The 23,202-nt window shown below is 37.3% G+C and overlaps 1 protein-coding gene across 1 annotated transcript; it reads left to right on the top strand.

The window, feature by feature from the left end:
• Positions 1–1,695: 1,695 nt before the first annotated feature.
• Positions 1,696–22,680, top strand: alcamb (activated leukocyte cell adhesion molecule b). The gene is made up of 16 exons (XM_065281329.2): positions 1,696–1,928; positions 13,058–13,164; positions 13,402–13,603; positions 13,721–13,785; positions 14,964–15,048; positions 15,132–15,305; positions 15,761–15,885; positions 15,965–16,097; positions 16,179–16,291; positions 17,904–18,030; positions 18,229–18,350; positions 19,176–19,308; positions 20,714–20,743; positions 20,880–20,994; positions 21,117–21,230; positions 21,445–22,680. Exons 1-15 carry the CDS (start codon positions 1,874–1,876, stop codon positions 21,208–21,210), a joined length of 1,680 nt encoding a protein of 559 aa, XP_065137401.1. The 5' UTR covers positions 1,696–1,873; the 3' UTR covers positions 21,211–21,230; positions 21,445–22,680.
• The last annotated feature ends 522 nt before the right edge of the window (positions 22,681–23,202 follow it).

Here is a 23,202-nt window from a genome sequence, read left to right as displayed (position 1 = left end):
ATTATTTACAGTGTAGTTTAATGTTCAATATTAATGGTCATTTTATGAATGAATAACATTAAGAATTTAATATAACCACCAAACTGGACGATATCAGTCTGAATGAAAGGTGGAAAATGTAATATTGATGCATCTCTACAATCTACCCATGCATACTTTTCAAATGTTACAAATGTGTAATACTGGACAGTACAATAGTATATCAATAATGACGACATGGGGCTATTATCTAATTTTGCTTCTCAATACAGTACAGGTTTCATCCTTAAAAACTATCATCAATCAAAAATGGATGCAAATAAGACCAAGCCTTTCTTCTATGGTCTGACTACAAAGCACAGTCAGATGAAATAAAGAGTCATTCATGCATTTGAGTTTGGCTATTGACTGACAGTGGTATCTACACCTCCCTCAGACCAGTAGTAGATTACTTCAGGGTCAAACTATCTACGCTCTCCATAGCCTTGAATATAATGAAGCCCTGCTGTTTGTAGAGTCTCTCATTTACACATTTTTGAATGGGTGTGCTTTAAAGTATATTGGATGAGAGCTTCAAATGCATACATATGCTGATCTTTTTGAAATACAAAACTGAATGGCTTGGCTTATTTGCTTCTGTTCAGACAGGCAAATGTTTATCCGATGGTGGCTCTGCTTGCTAAAGACCTTCAGATTTTCTGTGTAGATGATATCTTATATTTAAGATGAATCAATTCAATAAACACAAACACACATTTGAAAATGATGCCTCATAGCAAAAGGTGTTTTAGCCTTAACAGTAAGTACACACGTGCATTATAGGAGGTGTGCCCCTGTTTATGAACCCTCTCTGAACTGCAGTGGGCTTTCTTTATGCTCCTCAGAATTGTCATGGTTTGCTTTTGTTCTTTGTGCATTTGTGTCTCGTATCTATCAGGCAGGTCATTAGGAAGTGCGAGGAAGCACAATGTAAACTGAATTAGATGAGGGAACACCCCACCCCATATGCCCACCTGCCACTGAGATGACGGGGGATTTCAACTAATATGGGGTAATAAAATGCAAAGGAGGAGAAAAGGGTTTGGTGGCTAACAGGGAGAAGGGGTGATAATGGCGCTAGAGAGCAAGAAAGAAATGCAAATGATATAATACGCCTCTCAATTCACTCTCAAGTTGTGATCAGGCAATGAGATTCTCGAAAAAATCCACCTTAACCTGTTTAACAGCTTTGGCGTGCAACACTCATTTGATTTCAGCTATCAGTTTAATCAAAACAATTTTCGATCAAACAAATCTGATAAATAAAATTAAAATTAAAGTGTATTTAGTATTACTGGTTCACATTCTTATAGCCACAGCCAAACATAAACATAGCTAATAGCATGTATAAAATACATGTCAAGGCAGGTGTAAACATTACTTAGAAATTGCTCAGAAGTTTTTGTGAAATATGTGCTGTAAAGATGTCCATGTATTGCTGAACCGCCACACTTTTTAGGATATGAACCATACAGTTCTCTAAATTGTGTTTCGAATGAGCTCAGGTTACATCAGCAGGCTGTCTGATCAAACACTAAAGGAAATAAAATTGGACTAAAACACCAGATCACAAGACAAGATAATAGGTGTCATAAAGTGCATGAGTAAGTTAGTTTTTTGGAGGCACATGCGGATGGGAGGAGCTTCAGGACAGACCTATAACCGCCCACCACAGCTTCAACAGGAGTATTGTAGCAGGAGTTGGATGACGCACGTGGAGAGCAAGCCTTAAGTTTGAATATACTGTAGCACTGAACATTAACCACATTAACCAGCAAAAGCAAACTAAGACAAGGATATTATTTATCTAGCTCTTTTTAGCGACTGAGTGCAAGAACACAACCCCTGCTAAAGGATGCACTGGACTGCCTTGCTCACGTGTGTGCTCGCCGTGTCGGTGATGAATCAAGGTAAAGTTACTTTTGTGTTATATTTATTGTTTATATACCTCGGTTGACATTTAAATTCAATTTGTTTTTAAAAAGTAATAAGTAAAATTAAGAGCAATTATTAAGCTGTGTTACTTTAGGATTGTGTTTTAACTGTAAGTCAAGCAGCTGTTGTTTTACAGTGAGTTCGTCGACAATGTTATGACGCACAATTCTGTTTCATTATTTATGTAGTTTTTTTAAGGAAAATGGTCAACAAATCAAATATATCAGTATAATTTCTTTCATATTTCTATCATTTATTTGCCCCCGGCCACACCCCACCTCAACTTTTGCTTGGCTTGCACCTGTTCAGCTACAGAAACACACGCGCACGAAACAATGAAATGAATGTGTTGTACATATTTAAACCACCTTATTGCGTTGGTAGTAAAACTTGAAGTAATCTTAAACGATTTTTTCCTCAGTACCTTTCTTTTATCAGTGAATTTATGAGGCGACGGAGTTGGTTTTAAATCAGTTGTCGTTATACATCATATGCAGGTAAAGGAAACAAAAGCCCCTCCGTTAGCCCATCTATCTAACACCTGTTATTGTACAACACCGTGAGTCCCAGCTCGTCTGTCAGTACAACTTTAAAGTGAGTCGTTCGCATTTTGCGCAGGAAGGACAACATAATGATAGGGTGCCATGCGTTGAATGATTGTTGGCTTGTTACACAAACTTGTGTTTTGTGGCGGTCTTCAATTGGGCTCAGTTGTGAAAAACTGCTTTTAAATGCAAGATTTCTAAATCAATGTTTGGGTTTGTGTCGAAAATAAGGCTTCATTTTTTAACACCACCAAACTTACCCTATATTTATTACGGTTCAGTCCAGCTGTTTTTCAGTTCTCCTCACAGGCAATGGCGCGAAAGTTTTTTTGAGTGGGGTTTTAGTCTCAGTATGTTGCTTCTGTAAGTCTGTTACATGTTTGTCTTCTTGATAACGCTTGACAAAAACAAAGACACTTTACAACTAAACTAGCTGTTATAGTGTGGCATCTGTTTTTTGTTCTTACCCCACCCTCCCCCATACCCCCACAACACACGACCCCCCTCAACACACACACGCGCGCGCGCGCACACACACACACACACACACACACACACACACACACACACACACACACACACACACACCGTGTGCCATGCCACACTCGTATTACTAGTTCAGCTGGTGGGTTTCTGTCAATTTAAGTCAGTTGGTCCTTAGAAATCGACCATGTAGTATTTTATGACAAACAATGAATACGAATGTTGTGGTTAACATTGGATTTAAATTTTAATGTTAAGACTAGGCTTCACTGTAATGAGGGCTGTAGAAAGTTTTGCATTAGCTGGATTGATTGTTTATTTTATTTTGGAACTAGTTTGAATAGTCTTATCATGTTTCACTCATTTGTTGTTTCCTGATGGAAGGTTTTTTATGGCCAAAGAATTCATCAAATCTCTAATTCTGAAATTGTTATTTTGTAGCTAAATTGGTAGAGTAATGTGCTAGCAATGCAAAGCTCATCCTGGGAACACGTAGTGATACAAAATGTAAAGATTGAATGCACTGCAAGTTTGCAAGTGGATAAAAGCATCTGCCAAATGCATAGTTAATGTAAGCAGAATTCTTTAAATTACTAGATTGTAATACTAAAATGCATCTTAAAGGGATAGTTCACCCAAAAATGAAAATTCTGTCATGATTTACTCACTCTCATGTTGTTACAAACCTGTATAAATTTCTTTGTTCTGATAAACACGGAGAAAGATATTTTAAGAAATCTTTGTAGACAAATCGTTCATGAGCCCCATTCACTTCCATAGTATTCTTTTATCCTACTATGGAAGTGAATGGGGCTCATGATTGGTTTCGTTGCAAACATTCCAAAATATCTTCCTTCGTGTTCATTAGAACAAAGACATTTACAGGTTTGAGGGTTAGAAAATGACAAAAATTTTATTTTTGGGTGAACTATCCTTTTAATCAGGTAAATTAAGATGTAAGGATATATAGAATAAAGGCAAAAGGGAAAGATGTGTAATGTAATTATGTTGTAAAACGAGACGTCCTTTGTATTTTTCAATGCTAAATTACTCAGTAGTTACCATTCTTCCATACTGCACCAACCAAACTAATCTATTTGTGCGTGACATTCAAAAAGAAAGCAAATAAAACACAACAAAGGTGCATTTACTTGCAGAATCGAATGTGATTCATCAACCCAAACATTTTTTAATAAGTTGCTCTCAGTGCAAGCAGTATTATTATGGAAAAACTATTGTATTCCTCTGTCATGTCCTCTGTTCTTCACCGCAGTAGTATTTGATTCTTCATAAGAACCAGTTTATCTGTCATCAAGCAGGACAAGAGGGCAATTGTCTCGTGTTAAAAGAGAGGAGACTCATTGTTTTACAACAGGATAGGCATGTGTGTGCTTTGCAGCGAGGCTCTTGCCTTGCAGAAATGCTTCTATTGAGATGCATGATGTCCCCCAATGGCTCTCAGAAACCTTCAGTGGACTTGTTTGGATCCACCCTGCATTTCGAATAAAAAGGCAGGTTATTTCCCTCTTGTTATTCGGTTTTTCTCGGACCTCCTGCTGACCCCTGCTGACTGTATTGTTCGGCAGGTTTTCTTGAACTAATGCGTGTACGATTGCGACATCTCCCGCGGACTCATCACCATTTGCAATTAAATTCGACTGTATACTCCCCACCGTGAGCCATTATCTACCCCAACTCCTTCACTCCTCTTGAAAAAGACGTTGGTTTACCATATGAATTACTGCAGCTCATACCTCTGATCCCATCATGCATTTCAAAAGCACTGCTGAGGCGAAAATATGGAATTGTATGTATTGTAAGAGTTTTGGGTTTGATGTGGTTTTTTATTTTTCTTCCTAAAAAAAGCTATGTGATTTTTTCCTAAAGTTTTTTTTGTTTGGCAGTGGCCTAACATCTAATAGGAAGGACTTGTACGGTATACAGTTGAAAGCTCTTTATCCCACAGCCTGTGTGCGTTGGGACTCAGGAAATGAAACCTGCCATTACCATAAAAGCCCTCCTAACCCCCCGAACCTGCCTTCTGTCTCTGCATTTATCTTTTTTTACTCTCTTTCATGAGACGTGAGTGAGTGCAGACCCTTAAATCATTTTTGCACACACCCCTACAGATTTTTTGTGACACATTTCCTTCTACAAAATACCCTTTAGGCATTAACAGTCTTTTTTCATAACACAAGCAACAGTGAACGTTTTTTTTTTGTTTAAAGCCACCTATTCCACATTGTCTTGCTATATAAAGGTCATGTGCTTTTTATGCCAGTGCTGTTTGTCCAGACAGAGTTAAAGTGTTGGTAGGTTACTGATTGAATGCAATGATGCACTATATCTAGTCTTGTAAAACCAAAAGAAAGAACACAGATGGAAAAAGAAGTTAATAAAACCATGGTCAGGTATTGATGACATATACCATATATATAGGTTTTTGGTTAGCAGTGATGTGCATCTCATTTTAGCATCCACAGCTTCCTGTTCAAACCATATAAAGAAAACTCTTCAAGTTTAAAAGTCACCCCCACCTGAACATGAGTTGACATTTACCTGTAGTAAAAAGCATTTGCTTTAATTGTAATTTTTTGAAAACATTTCCGTCTTTGCTTTGCTTGGCACCTTCGAACCCGCACTATTGTTTGCACAGTTGTCTTTTTGTCTCTGCTATCTGTCTGCTCCGTAAAAACAATCTCACATGCAGAAACAGGACTGCTCCTAATAAAAAGTAAGCTCCTAGCCTAACCTTTGACATTTATACTTTGAAGCTTCAGAAATAAGCTTGTCTTTAGCTTTCTTTCTGTTGTGGGAACTTTGATGTCGCCTGCTTTGAGCTGGCAAGCCTGCACAAGCCACAGTGAACCACAGCCGCACCTGTGCCAGGTGTCTGTGCTCTCTGACAGAATGTGAAATACAGATTTCTTCTTCTCCTGAAGAGTTCCAGTACAAGATTTTAGGACGGTCAAAGAGCATTGCTCTTCCTGATAACACATTACGGATATGGGTTGTTGTGGGTGGGCAGTTAGGGTTATACATTTACGAAATCATAAACCAAGTTAATTTGTGTTGAAGATATTAAGGGAAAGGCTGTCAACAAAAACCTTTGAATGTTTTGTCATTAGCATTGTTCAAAACTTGTATGATTTTCTATAGTAAAAGACGTTACTATATATACTTTTTAATCCAAAGCAACCTACAGTGCATTCTATTCATATTTTGCATTGGAACCCACATGCTTTGCACTGCTAATGCAATGCTTTACCAGTTGAGCTACAGCAACAAACAAAGAGCATTGTCTACCATTTTAAAGCTGCATTGGAACAAAAAACTATATAGCAGGATCACATCTTTTCTTATACACTGCTAATGTCAGGATGGTTCCAGTAGAAAAAACTGTGATCTGGTAGATCATCAACGAAGTCGGTTATTCTTTAAAATATGTTACCCTGCCTGTGAAAACGCATATGGGGTGGTTTTCCGGACAGGGCTGATCCAGCCCATTCTCATTAAATGCGCAAGCAGTGTGATTATTGTGCAATGCATTCGCCAAATTCTAATTTTGCATGCAAATGATACGCCAGTCCTTCCCGTTCCCTTATATGGCGCATCTTTTCATGTCGTTTTACTTATTGGTTTTTATTTTTGTCGCTTGGGTTTTGGTCTAGAGCAAGTTTTTGTAACATAAAATGGCATCCTAACCCAAATCCCAATTCTAACCCCAACTCCAAGCGACCATGGTTTAAAAATAGGTAAAACATTGAAAGAAACCTATATATATTAAATGACATCCTAAAGCAAAACCCAAACCTAACCCTAAACCCAAGCAACAATGGTTTAAAAAAAGAAAACAAATGAGAAACCAATAAATAAAATGTCATGAAAAGATGCCCCATATAAGTGAACGGGAAGGACTGGCGTGTCATATGCACGCAAAATTGGAATTTGATGAAAATGGGTTGGCTCAAAGTAAGGTATGTTTGTAAAGACTACTTAAATATCCTAATATAACTAAGATTTAGTCCTGGATTAATCTAAACCCTATCTGGGAAACTGCCCCTTAAAGTCGTTTTTGATTTTATTGACTGAGTAACATCATGTCAAAGATTTAATTTGATGCTCCTATATCATAATTAGATTTTAAGACTTTAGGCTCTATGTCACAGACAGGGTCATAAATGACTTGAGAGTATTTAAACCAGTTAAGGAACCATACCTGTATATACGTGTCAACATTTGAAGTGGATCAAAAAAGTTCATCAGAGTTGTCCTAAGGCAAGAATTTGTACACAATTTGTTTTTAGGACAACTTTTATGAAAGGTTTTGATCCACTAGTGTAGTTTATCCATAGTCGGGTGTTGTAGGCCTGTTTTAGGGTGTTTTATTTGTGCAGATGTAAACCCCCAGGCAAATAGGATCACAAAACAGGAGACATTTAAGGGTCCTTGTGACCTCTTTGAAGACCTGGCCAAACCCTGAACTACAGAGGAATGTGAAACAGATCTGATTCCACACATCACAGCATCATAGCACAGAATGAGCGTTTGAAGATAACAAATTTTACCTAGATAGGAATAGGCTTGAGTAGCACTCCCTAAGGTTTTCTGCCTTTTATTGTTTTGCACAGGGGACCTAAGTGCTGCACAAAGCAACCGTGCATTCAGAAATCAATATTTACTCTTGTTTTGTTTACCTAAAGGCGGATAATGGTGGTCGGCATACGACCCCCAAGTCATTACGGGCCCTCACACGTTGTGGGAGGCGGGCGTTTTTGAGAGTTAGAAAGGCGAAAGAATGAGCTTATTTAACTCTCAATACAAACTAACTGACCTTTGTGTTTTGGCACCAAATTTGATTGGTATCTCAGTGCCTGCAAGCAAACTCTCATGTTATGAACACAAGGGGCCCTGCAGGACCCTGTGGAATGCAAATGCTCATTGCCCGGAGGCATTTTGGGAGCAGAGAGACTGGTTTGTGGAGGAGATAAAGTCTCTGTCTATGCAAAAGTACACAACACCTTAATGATTGAAGATAAGAGTCTTTTGAATATACAGTACGTTCAACTGGATGACTGGAATGTGGTTAATTAAAGACCACACAAATAAAGTGTGAAGTTCTGACTTCAGTGTTGTCAGGCTGCAACGTGCTCTGTAGTTTTACACATTCATAAAAGTCTCTCTTAATTTTAGGGTTGTGCAAACTGTTTTTTAGAAGCGACTACTGTGTATTGCATGTCAGTCTTGCAGAGTATAGTCTGTTTTTTACGTGTACGTACACAGCCTTGCAAAGTATGGTTTATTTGACTCGTCTGTATACACAGACGTTTGACGTATGCGCATTGACGTGACAAAATGCAATGCATCTCCTAGCCTACATACCACATTCTCCTGTAGGTACATGCGCAAACTTTTCTGATAACGGAAATTACCCCATACGCATTGTGTACACGTAAAAAATGGCTTATATTTCGGCCTTTGAGACTGTGTATTACTATGGGGACAAAGAAGTCTATAAGAAGGAAAAAACACAGATGAGATCTTATTAATATTTTCTCCAAGATGTAAATGGGATTAAACGGAGAGTAAATAAAAACTTTAGCCTAAGTCTGCTGTGTTTCAGATATATTTCTCTTAAAGTCTCACAAATGTCTCCATTGGAGTTACAGTAGAGACCTTAATGTCACAAACTGGGCTCAGATTTGCCAAGTCAGAAAACAAAACTCAATATTGAAGATTTCAATATGAACTCAAACATTTCTCTTCAAATTTCCCCAAATCCAGTTTGTTTTACCTGTACAACTACCAGTGGCGGCTGGTGACTGCTCTTCCGAGGGGCGTAAATTCAAAATAAGTGTTCGGAGTGCCTTGTGTGTTACTTGTGTTTTCTAAATATTTGTTTGTTGCGTCATGTGAACCATCCGCATTACGTGTTTTGTCAAAATAAGTGCCTGCTGCACACGCGTCAAAACGGTTTTTGATTAAAGAGACACTCACGTTCATAAAATACACGCAAGACACTCCCTTAACACTAAAGTCTGATTAAGCATGAAATTATGTGAGTATCTGGCAAACACAAGCGTCTTTTTTAATCATAAACCTTTTAGACGCGTCTGCAGCAGGCACTTATTTTGACAAGACACGTGATGCACACAGATTCACTCGACGCGCCGAACACATATTTTGAAATGACGAACCACACACATGATGGGCTACATACATGTTGTGACGAACTTCACATCGTGCACCCACGAAAAAAATAAGTCACCGGCCGCCACTGACAACTACTAATTTCACAGCCCCAATACTTACAACAATTGTCTCATTTGTTTCAATTTTTTCCTTCTAAGGCATTTTAGGAAAAACATCTGAGACTTAATTCATACTTCATACAATCTTCTGAGCTATGAAATTATTATATTTGTGTCAATTGCTGGACAACTAGTCAAGTATTTAATCATAGTGAGCCATTCCTAGTTAATCTCATACAGTATATAATAATAGATGAATATGTGCATTCTTGACAAAAAACAACTTGGTTAACTTATAACGTGAACTTAGCTTTGACCTAAATTTGTCTGATGTTACCAGGTTATGACTCATAACTTAGCTGATGTAATTGCAGCGTCTGCAGTGGTGGCAGAATGAACAGCCGCTCATAACCTTGAACTAGTAAATTGCTTTTATGGTTAATGGACCTCAGAGGAAGCTGCTGTCTGTATTTGGTTAATAGTTCTCTATTTAGTTTAATAGCCGTTCATGAGCGGGGGCCTCTGATGAATCCGCTGGGTCAGTATTGAATCCATGCCATGATGTGCCCGTCAGACGCAGACATTCTTTAAGGTCCCCGGGGGCCCCGGCAATCAAATACATAATTTAGACCTTAATGGATGGGATTTCTGAGTGCACTTATCACTTATGACTGCAAGCTGCCTGATGAGTTTTGTTTGGAGAGCAATTTCAGGCCCATCTTAGATTTAATTTATAGCATGTTCAAGGCAGCCTAATGGCTCTTGCATGTTAAAGGGAGTAAAGGAGGACATTTGGTGTAATAAGGCAGGTTCGAAATCAATTCCAGGGTTGTTTCCGTCTCCAGGATATTCGTCTGTAAAACCTTAAAACCACTCCCTTTGTGTCCCTGCGTAATACACACACAACCACTTAACAGACGCATTGTCCGGTAAATGATTTATGAACATTTCTTTTTGAAACTCATCACATTTTTTTAGCAGTTGGTGAGATAGATACGATAGATTTTTTAAAATTAGTTATAATAATATATATTTTTTGTACTAAAGATTGGAATAACATAGTGAGCTTTATTATCAGATGCTACACCATCTGAGCACCTGTTCACTAGACAAAGAGCGTCAGGATGGGGGGTTGGGTACAGCGATGTCATTTGTTTGCTTCACCTGCCCATGGTTTGTATGCACTGAGGTCACTCATGTACACACCCCTATTGCTCTTGTAGTGTCCATTTACTTATCTACCAACACTAAGAAAATCCCACGGGGTGGATGAGTAATCCTGATAGATTTACAGTAGAGTTTCACTGTCCGATTAAACTATGTTACTGATATATGTTTAAATAACATACAGTTGTTCCTGCTGCCATGAATATCTGTCTATAGTTTGGATTCATTTCCAGTTAAGCACTGCAGGTGATGCGGAGAGAATTGGAGGGAACAGAAGTTGTTTTTAGTTCCCTTTGCTCTTTTGTGTCTCTGGGTTTCGTAAAGAAAACATAGCCAGGAGCTGAATTTTGTTTTAGAAAGTTTGTACACTTAAAAAAAGAGCTGTCAGCAGAAAACAATTGCACCGAGCAGTGAGACAGAAGTTCATATTTGCATAACAATGACATAATACCTGACTGTGTGGCCACAGGGTGCAGTGCGGCCTCTTTGTATAAATCTGACTGAACTTATTAAACACTTAAAGTTAAGTTATTATTTTATGCATTATTTCTTACAACATGAGATTAACAAATCGTGATTTATTACCGCATTTCAGTTGTAACGGCAAAAAAATTTTTTTCAATTGCAATCTTGTAACCTCATACAATTTTTTTATTGTTGTGTCTATAGTTATCTCTCAACTGTTAAGGTCCATTCTCCAGAAGTTGAGTTGTGTGTAGTTGTTGTGATAAACTATAACCAGTTTTACTTGTTTTAGTGTAAACCTTTTTATTATTCTGCATTGCATTTCAGCATTTAAATATGAAATATGAAAAGCTCACATGAAACATGTTATAATTCAAGTGTGTAAATTCACAAATAGTGAACTGGTGTGTACTTTTGCACAATCAACATACACATATCCGCTACAAATGAACACTTAAAGTTTGTTTGTGGACTTACCGTTTTCGTACAATTTGGTACAATTACACCGAAAGACAAGAGTGCAAAGATTACAACTTACCCCATGGGTGGGGTTAATTGTAAGAAACAGAGGGTTTGTCGTAACACCTGCTAGAAAATTTGGTTAAAAGACTAATAATTAAATATGAATTATGTCTATATACTAAAGGTGGATATTGTTTATTTATCTGCCTACAATAAATTAAAGTGTGGATATCCATTCATGATCTAACCATCTTTGTATTATACATCAATATAAATAGATTTTTTTAAAGGGCTGCATAATTAAGACAAAAAAATCATAATTGTCAGTTTTCCCCTAACACAGTTATCATTTTGATTAATCGTATTTACATTGTTTTCGTTTTATTATCATTATAGAGGCTTAGTTGTAACACTGTGTGACAACTAACCCCGCTGTATAAAAAAAAGTATTTCAATCCCAGCTATCAGTTACTAGGAGTTGCTGACATGTTTCAAAATGGTGTTGTGTTTTAGATAACAAGACAAGTGATAAAATAATAAGGTTGGATTTACACGCCCAATTTAGAAATAAAAAAAACTTAAGATGAAGAAATTTACTTTTATGTAGTGATGCAGCGATGTATCGGCCGCCGATATTTATCGGCCGATTTTTGATGAATTTGAAACCATCGGCAATAGCACGAGAAAGGCCGATACCGATTGTTTGTTAATTAACTGCATAAAGAAATCCATTATATGTAAAAAATGTGTTAATGTTGTTAATAAAATAAATGCTGAATAGCAAAAACCACCTTTAAAGGTTGTCATGCTGTCTTATTATATTTGTTTTAGCTTAATTTGTGCCTCTCTTGTTATGTTGGTCAGTTGAATGTTAATTAGATCAAATCCATGTTCAGTAAAAATAATTTGATGCAGAAATAAACTAGCTAATAGACCAACTGTATAGTATTGTATACAAGTGTTTAATATCGGTATTGGCCAGAAGTTGTCTGTTTAAATCGGTATCGGCCCAAAAAAATCCAATCGGTGCATCCCTACTTTTATGCCTCCAAAACACTCTTTGTTCAATATCTTAAACAAAAGACATCAAAACCTTTTCACAAATTCACAGGAGATCATCTTCTGACAGTAAGAGAAAAGACCAAAAATCACAGATTGCTCTGCCCTGTATAAATATGTAAAGAAGCTGCGTTACAATTAACCCTGCTTATGTTTGTGTCCCGCTCACCCCTATGCCTTTTTGTGCACTTTGCTACATGCTACCCAGCTTTAGCGACTAAAAACATGTGGCTCAATATCTAACATTTACATTTGGGAAGTTTTGTCTTTGTAAATGTGTAGAACTTTGTCTCCAAGAAATGAATATAAAGAGATAAAAGGTGTTTCCAAAATAAGAATAAGAGTTTATTCATACCTGCCTTTTGTGTGAAATAATAAAAATGATTTTAGTACGTAGTTGTTTCGTGTCAGTGGAGTACAACTTTTTGGAGTGCTCGAGTCTATTTGAATATTCAAACTTTTGCCTGCTTTGCCTGGTTCCAGGCAAAATTATTTTCATTTAAATAATATTAAAATCTTGTGGGTCAAAAAACCAAAGGCTTGATTTCACAACATACAAACTATAACCACGATCAAATGTATGCTCTCTATTTTGCTTTGCCTGACTAATCTGTATCTTGTTATCTTCACAACACACATCACTCCAACATGGTTTTTTCTTGTGTATTTTAGTGAGCAGTTTGGAAACGGTCACTGCCAATTATGGCGAGACTGTTAAAATCCCATGCAACAATGGACTTCTCAAAGCAGAGGATGTCGATATTATCAAATGGAAATATGTAAGTGACTATTATTATGTGCTAGTCAATTTCCAGCTAAACAGTTCGTTCCAAGTACTGTCCCTTCCCAAACTGAGCCATTGGCCACACGAGACTGTGCAAACAAACCAGAACAATGTTTAAAAGCATCACAGAGCGGCACTGTTTACACTCTTCAGCACTCTGTACCTATAAATGGCTTACATGTAGTTGTCTATTAAACTGCACTGTTTAACCAATGTCTGATGTGTTCATTAGGATACAGATAGCAGTATACTGGTGAAACGTGCAGGTAAGAATGCCACCATTGCGGATAATGTGAACTACAAGACGAGAGTCAGTATTCAAGAGGACTTCAGTCTTGTCATCACCAAAGTGACTATGGCTGATCAGAGAACATTCACCTGCATGGTGTCAGGCAACGACATTCTAGAATACTCTGTCCAACTGCAGATTTATAGTAAGTTTGTACACCACAACCCACAGCTTTATATTTATCATGTTAAAACTTTTAAAAGCCAAGACCTGGGTAAAACTTATGGATCATACCACTAACCAACGTGTCTTCTCTCTGCAGAGGCTCCGTCGCAACCTCAGATCACAAAACAAGCAAATGTGATGGAGATCGGCAAAATGACTGCGGTTGGTTTTGTCATTTAAAATCCACAGATAGCAAAGTCTATTATGATTATTATTTATGTAAAGAGATTGCAGATACACTGTCAGGAAAATGGTCCTAGCTGTCACTGGGACTGTACCTTTTCAAAAATGTTAATTTTTGCATCTAAAGAGTTCACATTAGTACCTCAAAGGTACATATCAATACAAAATGCATATATTTATCTGTACCTAAATTGTAAATATTAGGACCTTTTTGAAGGGTACTGCCCCAGTGACAGCTTAAGACCATTTTTACCTATTATCTATTTGCGCTTTTCCATTGCATAGTACCCCACGGTTTGGTTTGGGTCATGTCAGCTTACTTTTTGGGGCTTTTCCACTGGGTGCAGTACGTAGTACCCGATACCTTTTTAGTACCACCTTGAGCTGAGCTGATATCAAAACGTGACGCGAAAACACTGTAGATCACTGATTGGTGTGAGAGAATCGTCACTACCAGCTTCATCGCTATAATGTAAAGATTAGCTTTACCTTCATGCTAGCTTGCGCTGTCTCGTCTCGAGTAAACCTATTGTCATCTGTGCTTTGCTGTAAGTTCCCAAACTCCCTTTTAGCGACGAAAAACATCCACAGGTTGAAAATCAGGAACACCATAACAGTTTTTTCCAGACTTGGAGTTTGTTGCGGCACATTCGCGACACGCACGTCCGCATATATGCTTTAATGCAACTTAAATGAGGCTCAGCGGAGCGCATCGACTGACGCCACAAGTGTTTGTACAGAAACCGTCATATGAGACAGAGATAGTGATAAATGCGATGTGCAAACATTTATTTGTGGTGGTCAATTTTAATTTTGCGGCAGACAGAGAAATAAATAAATGTATGGGAATGTACAACGACGCTCTCACTTGTATGATATCACAGCAGGGGGCAGTGCAAATATAATGACACGCCTATAATCTCTCCCACTCCGAAGTGTTACTCGATGGAAAAGCTAACCAAGGCAAAGTGAGGTGAACTGACCCGACCTGACCCAAACTGTGGGGTACTATGCAATGGAAAAGTGTCATATGATACATTATGTGGCATCTTTTCATAACATCTTTATAATTAAAAATCAATGCTTGCATCTTCTCATAATAATACAAGTATCTTTGTCTTCTTTCTGCTAACTGTTGGGTGTTTTTATCTTATCAGCTAGCGCAGTGCCATACCGAAGGGGCCAATCCACCTGCCGTCATTTTATGGATTAAGAACAAAGCTACACTGTCTAACAGTACAGGTAGAGATGTGACAATGAGTGCTAAAACTGATATACTACAATTGGAAGGGCTTTTATTAACCAATAATTTCTGTTGCACACAGTGGTTAAAATCACAACTACTAAGGATGTTGATAGCGTGACGGGACTTTCTGCCACCACTTCTTTACTGGAATATGCAGCGGTAAAGGAGGACATTGATGCCAAATTCACCTGTCGGGTTCAACACCCTAAGTCAGCTGACATGGATTCATCACCGCTTAACTTCACAGTGAACTGTAAGTTGCTATCATTTATGCTTTTTTAACATTTTATTGCTTTCTTTTATAATTTTGTATTTATAGTTTGTGCAGTGTATTTGTGAATAAATCTATTCAAAACTGAAGTAGTTATTGGCCTAATGTTTGGGATAATTCTCATGATTGTTCAAAATGACCATTTGAAGCACCAACAGAAACGGCTTCAGAATCAAATGGCCCTTTGAATTTCATCCAATAAGATCTGTAATCTGGCCTTTTAGGAATTTGCCTATTGAATGTTCGATAAGGGTTGGGTGTTATTGTTAAAGAACCAGCCCAGCACTACTCAGACAAACTCTCGAGAGCATTTCTCACCACAAGAGCACTCTCAAAGCCTCAACCCTTGAGCTGAAGAGCCTCTTTTGGTCTTTGAAGTGCCCTTATCTGCATAGGACTTAATGGCTGCCTGCTTCATACATGTCCTCTCCCCACAGACCCCACTGAGAAGGTCGAACTCCAGGTGGGGTCCAAGGGCCCTTTTAAGGAAGGAGATAACGTGACCCTTAAATGCACAGCAGATGGGAACCCTCCTCCAACAAGCTACAACTTCTACATCAAGGTACGTCTGCTCTGCTTTTTCTCGCTGATGGCTGCTTTTCGGCTGAAATGCTTCAAAACGTGCCTCTGTATCTTTGCAGGGTGAGAAAAAGACGGTGGAAAACTCAAACACATACACCTTGAGGAACATCACTCGCGCCCACACTGGAGAATACAAATGCTCTCTGGTGGACAAAGAAGATTTGGCGGATTCTAAACAAATCACTGTTGATTGTACGGGACATTTTTTTCAGATTCTTGATTATTTTTTAAAGTTAACAATATTTTATTGAGCTCTTTACTTTTTCTCCAAAGACCTCGAGGTGGTCCTCAGCAGCACCGGTAAAGTTGTAAAGAAACTAGGCGAGAGCTTTGAGACCACTCTGGATGTTAAAGCATCAGGAACGACGCAAACGTCTTGGAAAAAGGTAGGAATTTAATTCACGTAAAAAAAATTAGCCTTGCACTTTTTATCCACATACACCGCGGGTCTTGTTACATGGAAGTCGCCATAATGTTTTTACAGTTGCCTTATGTTGTCTCAGACGATGACATGTTTGTCCTGTGGCAGCTACTGTAGCTTTTTTACCTTTTTGAAAGGGAGGGGTACGCTGTGGACTGAGCTGTTGGTTGCAATCTCATCGCTAGGACCTTTAACCCTGGAGAACCCAAGAAGATTTGGGGTAGCTGCAATTAACATTGGCCAAATTTGACCCCGTGGGTTGTCCAGGGTTAAGTTGGCCCAAGAGAGACAATGAGTGTGTTTAGATGCACACAATAAGCAAATAACTGTTAAAAATCTGCATATTATAGAAAACTTGTAAACTGCATTTACATGGGATTTGTCATGTTTCTCGCAGGCAGTGACGTCACTGCCTGTAGTAGATAATAATTGTGCATCTCTTTTCGTGTCTGCAGAACATATAAATATAACATCAGCTTTTATTTTTACAGTTTTTCTGCCGCCTGCTTATGTCGAGCAGAGACTTTTATGCATTTCTTTGCGCTTACTTAAAGGTATAGCGGAAGATTTTCCCAAATTATTTAAAAGAACCGCCCCTCGATATTTTTTAAAAAATGCTCCCGAGAGGGAACGCCTGTTAAACGCGTGCACGAGACAGAGAGAGAGCGTGTAGGAGCTCAGTTCTTCTCTTCGCTCTGTTTACAAGTTTCTGTCGGCATGTTTACCGTGTCTGTGCGGTTCGTGACTTGTGCCAGGGCTAGCATCGCAAATCATAGCTTACATCAACTTTTACCAGCAGTGATTTTAAATGGATTTCTCCAAATAGCATGACAAAATGTACCTTTCCAGAAGAAACTTCGCGTGGGAAGCCCAACCTGTCCTTTAGCTCACGCCAGCGTGTGAAATAGTCTCCCATAAACACTCTGGTCTTGTTTCTTTATTTATAGTCCTTTCTCTTCTTGTCATACAATTCGTAGACACTTTTTCTCTTGTGACCCTCAGACATTTTGAAAAAAACACAGTGAGAACGCGACCTTCAATGAATGGTTGAAACCGTAGCACAACACACATACACGTGAAAGTGCGCATGTGCAGAAAGCAAACGTAGAGGCGAGCATGTGCGACGGTTATACGTCAACATATAATCAGAATGATTGATATCTGGGATGACCAATAACAGTGATGATCCACCCGGAAAACGAAAATCTTCCGCTATACCTTTAAGATAAACATCACACGCAGAGACAAGCGCACATGAACAAAACTGCGAGAAAGCCGGTTAATGTGTTTACATACAACGCAAAATCGGGGTAATGAGCAAAAAACTACCTGTGCCGATCGTTTTTTGCTTACGCTGTTTATGGGCTTTCCCCAATAAAAGACAAATGTTTTACACATTTACATGACCCCACACGTTATCAGTTTATTAAGCATAATCAGCCCAAGACTGTGCATGTAAACGCACTCAATAAAACAATCTCCGAACTGAGCAACTAGTGCACTAGTCAGTGTACAAAAAACTAAACTTTCTGTTTGATTTTTTAAACATTCCTACATGTTAAAAAACTCTGTTTCAGGGCAAAACCAAGCTGGAGAGCCTGCCAAAGTTCGACAACCTGAAGTATTCTGATTCTGGAGTTTATGAGGGTGTTGTTACGATGAATGGCCTTGTGAAAACAAAAACATTTGAATTAATAGTTGAAGGTATGCAGTGCTATTATACACCTGATTTATTGATGTATTTGTTTGCTTAAGAGCACAGTCAAAGTTTACACATTTGCATTTTTTCATTTACATTTTATTCATTTATCCAAAGCAACTTACAAATGAGAGAGCATTAATCAGCTCCTTTGGGAGCTTTGGGAAAGTTTTAGTTTGAAAGCTAATCAAATCTTTTTACAGGTGCTCCAGTGATCAAGGATCTGTTCAAGAAGCGTGCTGATGGATCATCGAACAAGGTCTTGAGTTGTGAGGCCGAAGGCTCTCCAAAACCCACTGTACAGTGGAGCATCAATAGCACAAATGTAAGTCTAATATCATTGACCTTGTACATTTATTTCATTACAACCTGAAATAAGGAAACAAAAATTCTTAAAAGAAAATGGTTAATGATGTAATGTATTGGATAAACCAGCAATATGTTTTCGAATGACTAAGGGTGTTGTCACAGTGCATAAATTACCCCTGTAACATTCTTCAAAGCATGTGAGGTATGGGTTGTCACATAGTTTGTTGAACAAAGCACTTACAGTAAATGTTTCAGTAAGCACTAGGATGACCTCACTATTCGAACAAACCAGTAAGCGAGCGTGTACCAAAAAAGTGGTTGTTGATGTATTATGTGGTTTTGTAATGGTATAAAAGCAATTTACCGCACATCAGAAGATCATGATCTGTATCATTGTGCCTTAATGCAGTCTCTATGCAACTGAAAGGTAATATACTGACACAAAAGGGCAGGAGTTAGAGCAATAGCGCCATCTTGAGGAGCATGTACAAAACATAATGCATGATCTGAGATAATATTGCTCAAGTACTTGTTGCCATATCATTGTTCTTTTATATAAAAAAAGTAATTGAGGACCTCAGATGCAAAAGCCTCTAAACGTCACCTACATCAAAAATGAGATGATGAATGATATTAAATGAATGCTCTCAAATCCGCTTGATCCCGACCTCAGGCCTGTTAAAAATAACGGTTTGTTGGCAGAGTCCATTAAGAAGAGTCTGATAAAAGATGCTCACTTATAATAAAATATGTTCACTCATATGCACTTTAATTATAATCATAATGGAGATGATTTAAAGGTGATTTGTCATTGAATGCATGTCATGTGCTGTATTTGCAGGTCCATGAGACTGACTATGTAGATGGCCGAATCACATACAGCATCACACTTATTCCTAAGGTTAATCTGACTGTGTCCTGCACCGTCTCTAATGCCTTGGGTTATGCTGTTAGCAGCATAAATATATCCACACGTAAGTGTCGCCTCTCATCAAAAATTCACAGCATCACTTTTTTTACGTGACACAACATTAGACAATATAGTAAGCCATTCACCAAACAAACTATATCTGTGAAAACCCAGCTAAAGTCTTTTTTGTGATTGACTGTTTTCTACATAAAATCATCCTACATAATGTATTTTAACTAGGGATGCACCGATACTGGTATCGGGTAACGGCCTCGATACCACATTTTCGAAAGTACTCGTTAAAAGTCCCCCGATACCAGGGATCGATACCACGGTCTGAGAAATGTCTATGTTTGAGCGGCGTGTAAGGGGTTAATGCCTCTTGTGTTGTCCAAAGAGGCAGAGTTTACAACAAACTGGAAAACTAGTCCCTTGTTTTTTTGTTAAATTATATGACTAAAGCTGTTACCTGTAAATTTAAATCATGTTTTTTATTAAGTACTTGGTATCAGTATCGGCAAGTACTGAAATGCAAGTACTCGTACTCGTACTCGTTTTCCAAAAAAGTGGTATCGGTGCATCCCTAATTTTAACAGCATTCTGTGAAAATATATCCTTGATATCTTTCAACTGAGTAAGATCATGTCAAAGATTGTACTCAATGTAAAAAAGGATTGAAATCAAACTTTGATGCTTTAAATCTTATTATTAGATTGACTGGATTTCACAGACTGGGTCACATATGTTTTTTTATATATTGCTTTTAATAAGTTTTGTTAAAAATATACTATTCTGCATATACTGAAAGAAAATGGTTCATTAAATTTACTAAATTTTAGGTAAGTGGTCGCAATCCATTTTTTTAAGCTACATTTAAACAAAAAAAATTAGAAAAACAAAACAAAAAAACTTTTGTTTAAATGTAGCTTAAATAAATTGATTGCAACCACTTGCCCTAAAAAATTTGAGTAATATTGAATGGATAATTTTTCTCAGTGATCACAATTGAGTTTAAGCAAAAATGAAAATGATGTCAGCTTCACTTTCATTTTGTGAAAAGAGCGTCTTGATTTGTATGGAAGAAAAAAGTAATACAGGTAAAAAAAAACATGGGGGTCAGTAAATGATGATGACATTCATTTTGTGGTGAACTGTCCATTTAAAACTTTTCCTGCATTTCATTTTATGCTTTGTTTTTTTGAGATGCCAATCTATATGCTTTCACCTAAACGTGCTTTAACTTTGCGTGATTACACAATCATTTGCCAAATTATACTTAATTATAAAATCAGTCTAGGCTCTAAACATCTGGATTTCTGTGAACACAGGCATTGTTGTCTCATGAGAATCATTTGGGGTTAATCTGTAATTGTAATTTTAAGGTTTAGAAACATTTCTGCAATGCTGTGTTTTATGTAATAAGATTTTTATTCCACAATAATTTAGTATGATTTTCTTTTTGGTTACAGTTGCTGATGATGTGACAATGGACAAACAAGGTAAGACATTGAGCTGTTATTAAGCTTGTTTGCTTTCGTTTAGTTAATAACAATAGACTTTTGTTTAAATACTTAAGTGTTTGTCGATCTCACCATTTATCCACCACATTTTCTAACATCCATGTTTCTTAAACAGATCAGACAGATGAATATGGTGATCAGACTACAATGGTTGTTGGCATTATTATTGGTGTGTTGCTGGCCCTTCTTGCAATAGCACTGGCCTACTGGCTATATTTGAAAAAATACAGGTACGGTTTTCTAATTAAATAGCAAATATATTAGCATTCATCATTACATTTGCACATATTTTATGTGAAACCTTGGTGATTGTTTAAAGTGGCAGATTGTGTAATCTTTAATCTGTGTGTAGGCAAGGCACATGGAAAACTGGTGAAAAGGAGGATGGGTCAGCAGAGGAGAGCAAGAAGCTTGAAGAAAATCAAAGCCAAAAAGCAGATGTGTAATATCCAACGAGCCATTCAGGGTGAGTGACAAAGTATTTCTAAAATATTTTCCGCAAAAGAAACTTTTAAACTAAAAAAATTGTGCCAAATGCAAATTTTTAAAGCTTTTTTTCCCACATTATACAATTAAATGTCTGAAAAAATAGTTAGTAGTAAAAAATAGTAAAAGAGTTGCAGGAACACATAATATGTTATGAATTCGCCAGTTCAGTAAAACATTGTTTCTCTCCACAGAAATTATTGACTACAATCCATTCTATCTAAAAGAGGAGAGGTGAGCATCAAGGAGAAATCTGTGAAAAAATGAAAAGCTGTAATGGAGGGTCTGAGTGGCTGGGCCAGTTTCATCTCCACCATTGTCTGTAATGTGTCTTTGCCTCCTCTGTATTGGGGCAGTTCATAAATAATGTGCGTTGTAAAGTATGTGAATTGTTTGCATTGAAAAAGGCCATTAAGAAAACTGTTTGTAAAAAGTGTTTGTTTATATTGTTGGGGTGGCATTTGTTGCCGCCTGAAGTAAAGTCTTATTTCGTTAAAATGTTCCTGTGCCCCAAGCATTGGGTACATGCAAACTTATTTAGCCAGTTTCACATCATTTTGTAAAAACACTGAGGCCTTTACACTGACGATGTCTTCCTGTGTTACATATGTGGTACTAAATTTGTGGCATGATGCGAGGCATGATATTTGCAGTTGTACTGAGCACTTGGGTTGAGTTTTTAGGTCTGTTGACAAGAAAACAAACTGAGCAGTGAAATTAACATTTAATATGATGATATATATGGATTTGAATTCAATTGTTTACCTGTATATACCCTTGTTAGCGTTCTAATAGGCCTAATAAAAGACTGCATTTTAAGATTTTGGAAGGTAAAAGATATAATGCAGGGACCAGTGCTTGTTTGTTGATGAAAACAATGCCTTTTGCTTGGATTGTTTATTATTGTGCCTTGTTTACCATACAGTTTTGAGGACAAAATTAGAGTCATGTTACCACATTTGTTTTAATGTGCTACAATGTATATTCTCACTCATGTTTTTTCTCAGATTATCACCTGTGTGTGCTCTGATATCTTTCATGTATCATTGTTCATTCATTACGGTCCTGTATGCATAATTTGTAAATATGGTGAACTTTTTTGTTGTTCTTTTTTGTTCTATTTATATTGTTAAGGTTTAGCTAAGTGGCAGTGTTTTACCATTATGTTAGTTGTAGTGATTTTTTCCTGAAAATATACTTCTGTTGCGTTGTACAGTACAATTGATGGTATTTACTTGCAGGCTTTAGAATTGTGAATTGGAATCTTCCAACTTTTCATTTTAGTGGTGTTCCTGTATTTCACTTCTGTGCTCCGAATGCATTTAAACCACCATTGAAACCAAAGAGGTTGAATGTGGCCATGCGAGTATTGTACATACTTACCATTGTTTTGTACCCTTAGTTCAAATAAAGTGTACATTTTTAGGAAAGTGCCTTTTCTTTTTTTTCATTGCAGTTTTGTTAACCACCGCAGCATATCATGTATGCTGACAATTGCACTGTACATATAATTGTAATCTATAGAAATTGATAATCTGTCAGAAAAATTTAAGATTATTTTTATGTATACAATTATTTTAAAGTCACATGCACAACCAGTCAAAGGTTAGGACACCCATTTATTAGCAAGATTAATAAAATTTAATTTTAGAATAATAGTTAATTGATCAAAACTAAATAACATAAATGAAATATCACTCATTTTTTTCAAACTCCATGAGGTATAAACCTGGAATACCTTTAAAATAACTCAAATGTTTTTACGTATACTGTGCTTGTACTTTACTGTGTAGTCACAGTCATCCATTAATTTAAATGTTTTTTATGGTTTTTTTTACAATGTGCACAAATTCTTTAGTTTAGATCACATGTTTTACCATTGTACATGCTGATGTCCTGTTACCGCATGACAGAATCACACATCACACACACGTCTGTAAGGTTATTTTTTA

The sequence above is a fragment of the Paramisgurnus dabryanus genome, chromosome 8, assembly GCF_030506205.2.
Source record: "Paramisgurnus dabryanus chromosome 8, PD_genome_1.1, whole genome shotgun sequence".
NCBI classification, from domain to species: domain Eukaryota; kingdom Metazoa; phylum Chordata; class Actinopteri; order Cypriniformes; family Cobitidae; genus Paramisgurnus; species Paramisgurnus dabryanus.
Note: the sequence above shows the minus strand (reverse complement) of the source record. Positions and strands in the feature narration are given on the sequence as shown.

Excerpts from the sequence above, each read along its gene's own strand:
- alcamb (XM_065281329.2), top strand. The coding sequence starts at position 1,874 with ATGCACTGGACTGCCTTGCTCACGTGTGTGCTCGCCGTGTCGGTGATG. Across the intron at positions 13,604-13,720 it reads TGTCCAACTGCAGATTTATA|AGGCTCCGTCGCAACCTCAG; the intron begins GTAAGTTTGTAC and ends TTCTCTCTGCAG. Across the intron at positions 18,351-19,175 it reads GGAGCATCAATAGCACAAAT|GTCCATGAGACTGACTATGT; the intron begins GTAAGTCTAATA and ends CTGTATTTGCAG.